The sequence below is a fragment of the Anoplophora glabripennis genome, unplaced genomic scaffold, assembly GCF_000390285.2.
Source record: "Anoplophora glabripennis isolate ALB-LARVAE unplaced genomic scaffold, Agla_2.0 scaffold9, whole genome shotgun sequence".
In the NCBI taxonomy this organism is placed as follows: domain Eukaryota; kingdom Metazoa; phylum Arthropoda; class Insecta; order Coleoptera; family Cerambycidae; genus Anoplophora; species Anoplophora glabripennis.
Window position 1 is genome coordinate 355,535 of NW_019416258.1, and position 11,976 is coordinate 367,510.

General features: G+C 32.0%; 1 protein-coding gene across 1 annotated transcript; it reads right to left on the reverse strand.

The window, feature by feature from the left end:
• Nucleotides 1–448: 448 nt before the first annotated feature.
• LOC108909001 (melanization protease 1-like) lies at nucleotides 449–11,776 on the reverse strand. Its single transcript, XM_018713209.1, has 6 exons — nucleotides 11,511–11,776; nucleotides 7,272–7,724; nucleotides 6,682–6,769; nucleotides 4,380–4,570; nucleotides 1,850–1,939; nucleotides 449–1,018 (listed from the first exon to the last, which is right to left on the reverse strand). The coding sequence occupies exons 1-6, from the start codon at nucleotides 11,593–11,595 to the stop codon at nucleotides 675–677; spliced, it is 1,251 nt and encodes a 416-aa protein (XP_018568725.1). The 5' UTR covers nucleotides 11,596–11,776; the 3' UTR covers nucleotides 449–674.
• Nucleotides 11,777–11,976: the final 200 nt, after the last annotated feature.

Below are 11,976 nucleotides of genomic sequence, written 5' to 3' on the forward strand. Positions count from 1 at the left end.
GCAGGTTGATGTCTGAGTATCTTCGCCGGTATTCTCGGGCTGCTTGTCTGGCATTCCCATTGGAATAGAAAGACGATATCTTGATACTTTTCAGTTGTAAAGAAGTGCATTTTTTATTTAGCACTTTAACACTAAGTGTCAAATAAACAAAATAACCCATCATTTTTTTTATTAGGCTACTTTGATTGAAATATGAAGTTATATTTTTTAAAAATGCTTGTAACTTCTAAACAAAAATGATTCGGGGCTATGTTCATATAAGAAAAAATGTTTGAAATTAACTCAGCCACCATCTGTCAAAGTTCGTATCGTACAATCTACTGTAGGATGCCTCACAGGCAAGAGTTAACGTCAGTATAATCTTAAAAATTGCCAATTAGTTAATTTAATGGCATTTGTAATATTTTTTACTGAAAAGAAAAAAATATATTTAATCAAATAGCACCTATTTCTCTGTAAAGTCACTCTTAAATATTTATTAATATAAATTTACAAGTACGTATCACAACAAAATATACATCTATATAAAGCTATGTTAACTATTTACAAATAAATTATGGAAATATATGGAAATAAATTGGGGATGGTTTAATTAAGGTGCACTTCGTCTCCAATCCAGGTGCACTTCGTTTTAATCAAGCTGCACTTCATCTTCAATCCAGGTGCACTTCGTCTTAATCAAGCTGCGCTTCGTCTTCGTCTTCGTTTGGCCTCAGATTATCCAGAATCCACTCCAAATATTTAGACACTTTGGTGTATACGCCGGGTTGTGCGTCAGTACCGCAGTGCCTAGGACCGTAAGACACAATCCCGTATTGAATAAATCTGGGTGTACCTTCAATGAGTCCCATGTATTTCAGGGGTCCTCCGCTGTCGCCCCCGCATGAGTCTTTTCCCTTGTAACCCCCGGCGCAGATCTGGTTGGAGGTGATGGTCGCGAACCTCTTGTAGTTCCGTTGACATATCGCTATTGGTAATACTGGAACAGACACCTTCAATAGCTCTGAACTCTTGAAACCTGTAAAATGTTTCTAATTTATACAAATAATATACACAAAATCGACTGTGGCAATAAATTCGCTTGTTGATTAGCACACTTCCAATGCCATTTTTGTCTTAATATTGCATTTGCATAGATCTTTCGTAGTATGAGAATAAGGTTTCAAGTAAATTCGTGGTTTTTTCAAGTATCCCGCAGGGATCTAATTTAGGGTTTTTCTTGTTTATACATTATATAAATGATTTCCGAACTAATCTGCTTAATATCAATCGTCCGCTGATTACTTAAAATTTAAAAGGACTGTGATTTATTACAAAATGATATTGACAGGACATACAGTTGAACTTGTCATAATATACTACCCTTAAACTTAAAAAAAAAATACAGCGTGTATTCTGGTTTTTCAAGTTAATACCTTAAATTCAAGTAGGCTGGCGGAATCAAGTGGAACTTTCTTTTTGTGACTCCTGCCCTGAAAGGGCATCATTTGGCAAATATTGACTTCCCGTTATTGTCTCGAATGCCTGGTCTGCTATGATTTTTTACGTGGATATATTTTTCAGAAAAATAAAATGTTACGGATAAATCATTCTATAGGTTGAAAATATTGAATGAAACAGTTACAGTTGATCTTGGGATGGTACCATGCCATTTTAATTATGGCTAGTACCTACCTACAATAATACCAAAACTTATATTCGTGTTTGATTTAACTGTATATTACTTTTTAAATTATATGACGTAAAAAAATATATGCCAACTCAGCTGAGTCCCCTTTAACTATTTTGTAGTATTTCTAGTTCCGAATATTTATTTGTTGAGAAAGAAAAACCAGTTTGAATAGCTTACCAGTTTCTGTAACTCCCCATCCCGATACTATGGCATTTTTTCCAATCGTATCGAACTCATTTGACGGTAAACATATGGGTTGAACATTGGCTAAAAAAATACATTAATTAGTAATGTAAAGGTGGGTACGTTGCATATAAACCCAAAAGAAAAATTGAAAAACTACAACAAATACATTACTCCAGTCGAAGTAGAGTTTGAACGTGAAAAAATTATTAGTAGACATTTTTTTGCACTTTACGACGAGGAAGAGTATGTAGAATGATAATATCAAAAATGTAACTCGAAAGAAGTGACGCTAAGTTAGCACAATGCAAATAGGTGGCAATTTTGGCAAGGGTTTTTTTCACTTTTTTACTTCCACGAAAATCTAGACGACCTGTCAGAAAATTAATTAGTCATTTTATGTTATAGACAATTAAATTACCTACAATGTATGGTTTCGAAAGTCATATTTCACCAATTTGTTAACTGTTTAATAAAGGTTGAACTTGTAAAAATCAGTTTTCGAAAATTGTGCATTATTATTGCAAAAACCCATGGATGTTGATGAAATTTATAGAAAGCACGGTCAATCTAAAGACCAACATGTGTGCCAAAGGCCGATTCGATTAACTGTGAAATTGTAGCTCCAGGTATTTGTTAATTAATTTCGTTCGTTTTTTTTTTTTCAACTAATTGTTTAATTTTAAATGTTAATTTTAGAAGTTAATATCGTAGATATAGGTTCTAATTGATTCAATGAAACATATCGAAAAAGAAAAATTTCAAAAAGTTGAAATTAAGTAGACTTTTACAACTAACAAAGTCAGGCAAAAACCGCTCGGGAATTCGCTCTTTTAACATTAAATATAGCTTATTTTTACGGCAATTAAAAAACAAAGAAATCACCTACGCCTCATAGTTCCCAAGATAGCGTTACCTAATTGTTAATTAACTATTGGACGTATCGGGCCGGGATTTTAGAGACAATTAAAGAAAGGGTTAAACTTTTCAGAAACTTTTACATTGATAGTTCACGTAATAAACGCACGCTGGTGCAGTAAAAGTTAACGTTAATGAACGGCTTGCACACGGGAGAAGGAGCGCAGAGCCCGCGTGTGCGCGTGAACGTCGTTCTTGTCGCGCACGAGTTTTTTTACTTGAACATTTTAAATTCGGTTCAAAAAACTCACATGTGACCGTGAGCGGCGTTCACGCGCGTGCGCGGGCCGGTTCATCAACGTTAACTTTTACTGCTGCTAGCGCATTTATTACATGAATTGTCAACGTAACACTTTTTGGAAATAAAAGTTTAACCTTTTCTTTAACCGTCTGTAAAATCCCGGTCCGATACGTCCAATAGTTAATTAACAATTAACATTATAAAAAAAAAGTTATCTTGGGGTCATTTCTCTTTTTAAAAAAATTACTATTAAGATAAGCTCTATTTTATATAAAAATTCGGGCGAATTCCCGAGCGACTTTTGCCTGAACCTGGGACAATTTGTTTACAACGCTGTTTTGCAAGTCCTTTGTTAGTTGTAAAAGGTTACTAATTTCAACTTTTTAAAGTGTTTGTTTTTCGAAACTTTTCTTTGGATAAATTAGAACCTATATCTACGATATTAATTTCTAAAATTAGCGTTTAATGATTAAACAATTAGTTTCAAAAAACAAACGAAATTAATTAACACAATGCCTTTTGCAATAATAATGCCCAGTTTTTGAAAACTGATATTTCCACGTTCGAGCTTTATTTTACAATTAACAAATTAGTGAAAAATGACTCTAGGTACCTTAAATTGTAGGTAATTTAATTGCCTACAACATAAAATAACTAATATTCCAATAAGTCGTCTAGATTTTCGTGGACAGCAAAAAATAAAAAAAAACGTAAATTTGCAATTTGCCAACTTAGCCTCATTTCTTTCGAGTTACTTTTTTGATATTATCATTCTACATACTCTTCTCCGTCATACAGTGCAATAGAATTCGACTGGAGTATATAGTTAAAAACAATACATTATAGTTTTGAACTTTTTGAAAAATTGGTCCTTTATAGCGTTCCGCTCTTGATCATGCTTCACACTGGAGATTAGTTTTAATTATTCTCCATTGTGAAGTGTTTCTAGTTATTTAGATTGATGTTGGAAAATTATTTTAAATTAAATATGAAAAAATAATAGACCGATAAATCTCTAGGTCGGGAGAGAAACGACCTTGAGAAAATTGCTATTATGCCATTTGCATGATTTTTATTTATTTAGGGTTACAAAGTTACAAGTCAAGTTATGGAAAATTGGAAAATATAATCTTTACACAGAAAACACGTGGCGACTCGCCGGTGGTTCTTTATTATTAACTGATTCAATTGGCTCTTCTCCCTCAAGCATCGCGTTGCCGTTAACGACTGCGCCGTGGGTCATCTGAACATCTGTTATACTATTACGAGTATTTTATTTATAAAGAACCAAGTTCCCAAGAAAACCAAATCTTGAATATGAAGTAATAATATAATGTTTATTAGCTTAGATGCAGATATACTTACAAAAACTGAAATTGGCCGGAGTTGCCAATCTGATCAAAGCAATGTCATTGTTGAACGTCTTGGAATTATAAAGCGGGTGTATTTTTACGTCCTCGATATAGAAATCTTGAGTTGGAGGCGCGCATTCATTTCTGTCCGTGTCGCAGTCTTTTATGGTTTTCAAATTATGCTCCCCCAACCTTACCCCAACTCTAAACAAATGAATAATAGAATGGTATAAGAGAAAGGTAATGAACAGTACAAATGGAAATACCATTTGCTAACAGCAAATATACAGAAATATACAGTACGCGATTAAAGTATGGAATAAATTCAGTAAAAACGAAACAAATTTTTTTTGGGAAAAATCCTTATGAATTATTTCTGGAGTAACTCTGTGTATTTCATCTATAATACAAGTTTGGAGTTCTTCTAAATTATGTGGTCTATTAACGTACACTTTGGACTTTAAGTAGCCCCATAAGAAATAGTCCAGGGGTGTAAGAACTGGAGATCTCGCGGGCCATTCTATCGGTCCTCGTCTGCCGATCCACCTCCTAGGAAAACAACTGTCCAGCAAATCTCGAACAGGGCGCGCATAGTGAGAAGGTGCACCGTCTTGCTGAAACCATATGGTGTCACCAGGAATATCAGGGTCATTATTGTTAAGAAAAATTACTGCAAGTGCTGGAACAAGGTTATTTTGTAAAAACTCTAAATATCTTTCTCCTGTAAGGGTTCCTTCAAAGAAGAAAGACCCTACTATTCTATTGTCAACTATTCCAGCCCACACATTTAATTTCTGTGGGTGTAGGGTATGTGTCTCTGCCATCCAATGAGGATTTTCCCGACTCCAATACCTGCAAGTTTGACGGTACACTATATCACTGAGACAAAACATGGCCTCGTCTGAAAAAAGTATTTGCCGGTGTAAATCTCTATTTATTTGACATAAGTCCATCATAATTTCACAAAAGTGTAAGCGGCGGTCGGGATCGTCTTCATTGAGTTCCTGCAAGGGATGGTATTTTTCCTTCCTCAGGATACGTAGCACTGTGGTCTGACTAATTTCATTGTTTAATGCAACCAATCGTGAAGTATTATGAGGATTATCTACCATACTTATCAAAATGTTCTGTTTGTGATCTTCACTAACGCTTGGACATCCAGGTATTGGAATATCTACAACATTGCCAGTTTCTCCAAATTTAGATTCTATCTTACTGACTGTTGATTGGCTGATACGGCGATCTGAATATTTTTCATTAAATAAATCGCAAACTTCCTGCTGCGTTCTAGTTTTATCCCCGCATCTGATAAAAATTAAAATTTCAATTCTTTGAGTGACAGTTAAATGTGCCATAATACTTTAAATTCAATAATAATTTTTTTATCGCTTACAATACTTAGAAAGTCGGTATGACAGTGACACTTTGTAAAAATTTACATCTACCTGATCCATAAAAAATTTCAGGCATTTTGAAAAACTAAATTTGATAACGTTTTTGCTTTATTTTAATTGATTTGGGTTTTCTTACATTTAATCGTCATTTACTCGAAAACTTTCCTATGTAAGATGGCAACATTTTAATACTGTCGGAGCGACAATGAAACGATCTTTCAGAATCAAGAAAAAAATAGGAGGTTGATATTTAAAAAAAATGTCGCCTTTTATGCTAAAATATGTATTTTTTAAATTAAAAATCGACATGTTCGAGGATTTTTTCCAAAAAAAAGTTGTTTCGTTTTTACTGAATTTATTCCATACTTTAGGCGTGTACTGTATAAGGTGTAATATTTTGTGTTATAAATTAAAGAGCGTTTTACTTATCTAAACTTAAGAACATTGTCTTACATATACAAGCATTCACTCTTGATATCTTCGTTTTTAAAATAGACGGTGCCGTTTTTAGAACAAACAAGATATCGGCAGTAAATTCTACGTGCAAAATGCATATATAAAATTGCAGTCTTAGCTCAATAGCAATATGTAAAAAAACATACGTTTAAATAAATGTACAATTTATTTTAATAATTTCACAAAGTAAGTTTGAAATTGCTTCACTGCTTACTTAATTCATTTTTGGATTTGATGGACCTGATAATACGAGTACTCTTGAACCTTAACACCCTGTATCTCAAAAATACTTCAGGGACAAATATTTATATAAAAAATATCCTTAAATTTAGACAACTAAAACGCTCCCTCATTTTTGACACATTGAAGTGTTACCTGCTGTACTGTACGCAAAATATTTTCGGAAAAACAAAATATTTTGGTCAACTATAAAAACTGTATATGTTATTTAGAAATTATACTTACATGCTGGAACTCAATATACAATGGGCTGCAGTGAGCACATATCTCTCATTTATAACAGTTCCCCCGCATCTAAAATCCAAACCGTTATCTAAAAATATAAAAATCAGTTTAGGATTCATGGTAGAATTAAAACTTTTATTATGCGTTAATACGTATTTCAAAAAACATGATTTTCAGCAATATAAAAGTACTTCAGAATTTAGTCAATGAAACATTCCAAATTGCTACACAGGGTGTTCTAGAAGCTTTACAACTTTAACAGATGGTAGATGGATTAATTTCAAACATTCTCTTGCGACCAAATTTTTTTGGCTCCAAAGACAAGGGGCCCCACGAAAAATTGTCCTAAAGGGCCAAGAAGCGTATCACCATCAGATTCCACATGTCACAAAACCCCTGTCTACCAAATTTAGTGATTCTCGTACAACTGGGTTCTGAGATATAAAAAAAGATTATTATTCTTAGGGATGGATTTCAGGGGATTGTAACTCCGAAAGAGGGAGCCACTTGGCAAAAATAAAAAATACGGGCCCCCTAAATTTGTCTTAAGAATCTGTGACCAAATTTTGTTGTACTAATTAGTAACTTACCTGTGTGATAAGCAATCAGAGCCATCCACGGAAATTCGCCAAGCGCCGTTTTCTTCCCAGCAGTTATCCTGAAATCTGTGTAAATTGGTCCACATATGTCGTTCCTCAGCAAATTGAAATTTTTATGTTTGCTGACTTCATTGTCGAGAGCATCGAATATGTTAGTCAACATGTCATCCCTCTCTTCCCTATGTAGTTGAGGTGGTGTTGGTGGTGGTGTTGGTGGTGGTGGTGGTGGTAGCGTTGTAGATGGCGGCGGCGGTGGTGGTGGTGTGGGTTTGTCGCAACACACATAGGGGGTGTTGTTAACGAGCCAGCAATGGTTTTCACGAATTTTTTCTATGACGCTTCTCGGTCGAGGTATGGAACTCCTGTTGAGTAGGTCGTCAAAAAACGGACATTTCCTTATTTCGATACATATTTGTCCCCTTCTTTCACAAATTGATGGGAAATCTATAAATAATTGTATTTGTTATAAATAAATAAGAAACCTACAGCTTGATCAAAATCGACTTTGCCGCGTGATGCGCAGTGGGCTTTGTTCTTTAATTGAGCCCGTCATAGCTGTGACGAAGACAGAAGGTTTTGCTACTGCGCATTAAGGCTAAGATGGATTTTGTCAAGCTACATGACAAGTTTAAATCAGTTGTGACATAAAATTTTAGTGAGCGGGTAAGTAAGAAATTGGAATAGCCAGTTTCTATTGGTCTCAAATTAATGCCTATATCACTTAAAGAACGCTACCAGTGGTGCGGAAATTTAAATTTCGACTAAAACGTGTATTACGATGTGACAAATATTTGAATAAAGGAAATTGGTCCATTGAGTCGTATAAGCTACATTAAATAATGTAATGTCCTACAGGTTTATTAGTTTATATACAGGGTGTCCCACTAATTTGCGAATAACTTGATAACAAAAAAGATATCGAACACTTTTTGGCGTCAAAATGTAGCTATTCTTATGCTCTTCCCTTTTCAAACTAACTTATAAAAAATATTATCCTGCTATATCACTTTTTTAAGAAACCTAACCTTGCATAAATAACGCCAATAAACATTTTCGTTAGAAATTTCAAACTTATACTATATTCACCAATTTGTTGTGCTAAATTCATTTATGTAAAGAAAACTATAGCATTGCATTTAAAATTTTTGAGAAAAGTCCATCTAACATTACTGAAAAAAATTCTCCTAGCGGCCGAGCTACGAACTTGAAAACTATTTCCAGCGATTTCTCTTGGTTGATTTATCAATCAAAATTTTTTTCAATAGCTATCGAAAAGACACAAAATTTTATTCAGCGAATTCACTACTGTCAGGAGGTAAATGAACACACTTTGAACACCTTATAAAATAGAATTTCAAAGAAAATATTTGTTGTTTATTACAACTTGTTTTCTCTTATTTCTTATTCTGGCATAACTATTGTTTAATTTAATTTAAAATATCCAGGACATTCATTAAAATATATATTTTTTCGTTTCATGCATTTTTATCAACCCTGAACCATTATTGTTTTTTTTATTTTCTGTAAAAAAAACAATAAATGATATCCACATCCTCCACTTTGTGTTATTTTCAAAATAAATATCCATAACTTGAGGCCCTTTTTTTTATAAATTTGAGAGTAGTGAAAAATTACTTTCAAAGTCCGATATCTCAAAAATCGTTAATTTAGGTGCGTGTTGTGCTATATATGAATTTCGAGAAGAATTGAAATATGAAAATATACAGGGTGTAGACGTACATTATACATACACTGTCGACTTGGCGTATAGTTATAACACTCTAGGTGACTTAATTACTGGAACAAATTTTAATTTTTTTACACACTAGATTTTACACAAGACCTTGTATGGGCACGTGTGCATGAAATTTTCTGGATTTTAGTCAAATTCTTCAAAATTATTAATGAATCTAATTTTAAAGTATATTTTGTTATTTATGTCGGAAGTGTCTTGATTGTACTGCCAAAATTCTGCAGTGCCAAATTTGACGTTTCACTATTAATATCAAATTTATGGTTATGATAATGTCTTGGGTAAAACAAGCTTTAATCCTGTAAAATGTAACTAACAGAAAAAAATAATAATTACTCTTAAAAAGTTTTATTAACAAATATTATTTTCGAGGAAAATTGAAAAAGTATCATAATAACAATTATATTAAGAACATTGTTCTTTAAGCATTAAAGATTTAAAAAAAAATTATGTCACGCCACTGGAAAGAAGTATTCTGATATTTTTAAAACACAAATTTTATTTTGATAAAAAATGTTCTCTTTACTTGTTTGCTTTGCCTTTTTGGTACAAATTAGCAATTTATTAAATGATAACGTATAGATAAATGCAGAATTTATGTAAATTATTTTATAAAATATCTTCGAAATCAGCGTTTCTTTGTCTCAGTACACTTGTTGATAATTTTTTTCAGATAGTTTCGCACTACCCCAAAGATTTATTTATTCTGATTCATCTGCTACCTTTTTTTTATATTAAAAAAAGATTCAACAACTATTGAAGGATACAAGAATAAAACAGGGAATGTCAATTTTTAAGAACATTCTGATTATTGCATTTCTTATTTATTGTTTTCATTTCATAGGTGTTTATTTTACTTTCAGAACTTATTTGTGGTAGCTATTAATGAAGATAAGTATTTAAATATTTTAAAGTTAAGAGACTTTTGTGAAAACCCGGAAGTAATCGATTTTTTTTACTACATTACCTCACGCAATCCGACAAGGAAATGAGGAAGAAGGAATACTTAGTCTTGTCGTCTTGGACAGTCCTTGTTTTATCCTTGAAGATGTGCATTTAGTGGCAATATTTATTTATTTATTTATTTATTAAAAAAATACAAATATATTTTAGGTTTTCTCTAGTTCTTCTATTTCAGAAATGTATTTTGGTATACTTAGATAAAAAAAATTGGAAAATTTATTTGTTTTGTGTTTATCCTGTAAGATTTAATATTAAAAATGAATATTTCGTAAATTCTTCTTTTTTGTGACTTCAGTTGTTTTATTATATTTTTATAAAATTGAGGTAAAACAATCTGTATAATGCTAATTTGTACCAAAGCGGTAATAGATACGCAAATAAGAGATCAATTTCGTCCAAAATAAAATTTACAATTGATTGTAATTTTATTTTTGTATTGAGCACAAATTCATTATTATGTTTTTTCAATTTCAGCCCCTTGTATCTTAATTAATCAGGGATGATCCAAATTGGAATGGAGCCTGCGGCTAAATTTTGTTCTAGCCGTTTTATATCTAGGATTTATGGAAAAAGGGCGTATTATTGTTCCCATAATATCTTCTTTAAATTAAGTAAAACGTTTTTGTGGAAAAGGGCACATGTTTATTAACAGGATACTGATTTCTTAATCAAAAACTTTATCAATGGAGGAATTGATTTAAAATATTATGTTTTTTATGGTAATGGTATGATAAAATGTTTAAATATCAATATTTTATAATTTACCATCCCTAATACACATTTTCACATGAAACCCTCGATATGTTACAGTTTTTTACTGAATTACTCAAAATTTACAGTAAAAAAAGTGATGTGATTATTTCTATATTATTTCTATAGGTTGCACTATTAATAACAAAGTTCTACGACGCAAAATGTCTATACTAAATTTTAAGTCGTTTCCAATTGTTACAGAAACATTGAAAATTTAATTAATTTCGAGACGTTTGCATAAAATAATTTAGAATATAATTATGACGCAAAAAAAATAAAGTGATCAATATTCTAAAATTTTTTTCAAAATAGCTATTTACAAAAGTAAAGCGAAACAAGTAAAACAAGAGAAGATAATATTGATGAGTATAGAACCTAAACAATGTTTGTAATTTTCCAAGTACAAATAACCACTTTTCTGTAGCAATTATTTTCTTACAAACTCACTATTTATAAATTGTTATTAAGCAGTAATACTGTTAAAGTATAGAGTTGAACAGCTGCCTTCAACGTAAAGTCCAACGTCTACCTTTTTATTCCTAAGATGGTTAAAAAAAAAGTTACATACGCGTAGGAATTATGAATATCAAAAAGATTCTAATATTTTGATCTCAAAGATCCACATTATTATAAATTAACTAAAAATAGATATATTCAGTGTCCTTAACAACTAGTATCATTACTTTTGGCGCTAGAATATTAACAAGCTTTTAGATATAAAAATTCCAATGAAGCAATTTATGGGCATGATAAACACTTACTTATAAGAAGTCCTCCGGCAAGAATGTGTCCAACCCACACGCTCAAAAAAATCACGTAGTAAATATTATACACAACAGACGTCATTTTAAAAACCAATTCACCTTGTTACACCTATCGGTATGAACTGATTCTATTTACTGAATTACAAATACACTTGTAAGTAACAGGTAAATTCCGATTTGCAAAGGTAGGGTGGTAATCCCTTAATAGGGCATTTAAATTATCTTTCGGCAAATTCGTAACAGGTATTTAAGAAGGTGCTAGATTGACGCGCGTCAATGACTAGTTTAATTGATGGTCAAACAAAGTTTAATTTTTCCATTGATTAATTACGTATGATATTGCTGGTCTCTCCAATAGATGGTTATTAATGCTGGTGTACAATACAATACAATATTATTAGATACGTATAGACTGGTATAAAAAAAATACAATAATTTATAGAAATTATTTTTGAAGGAATTA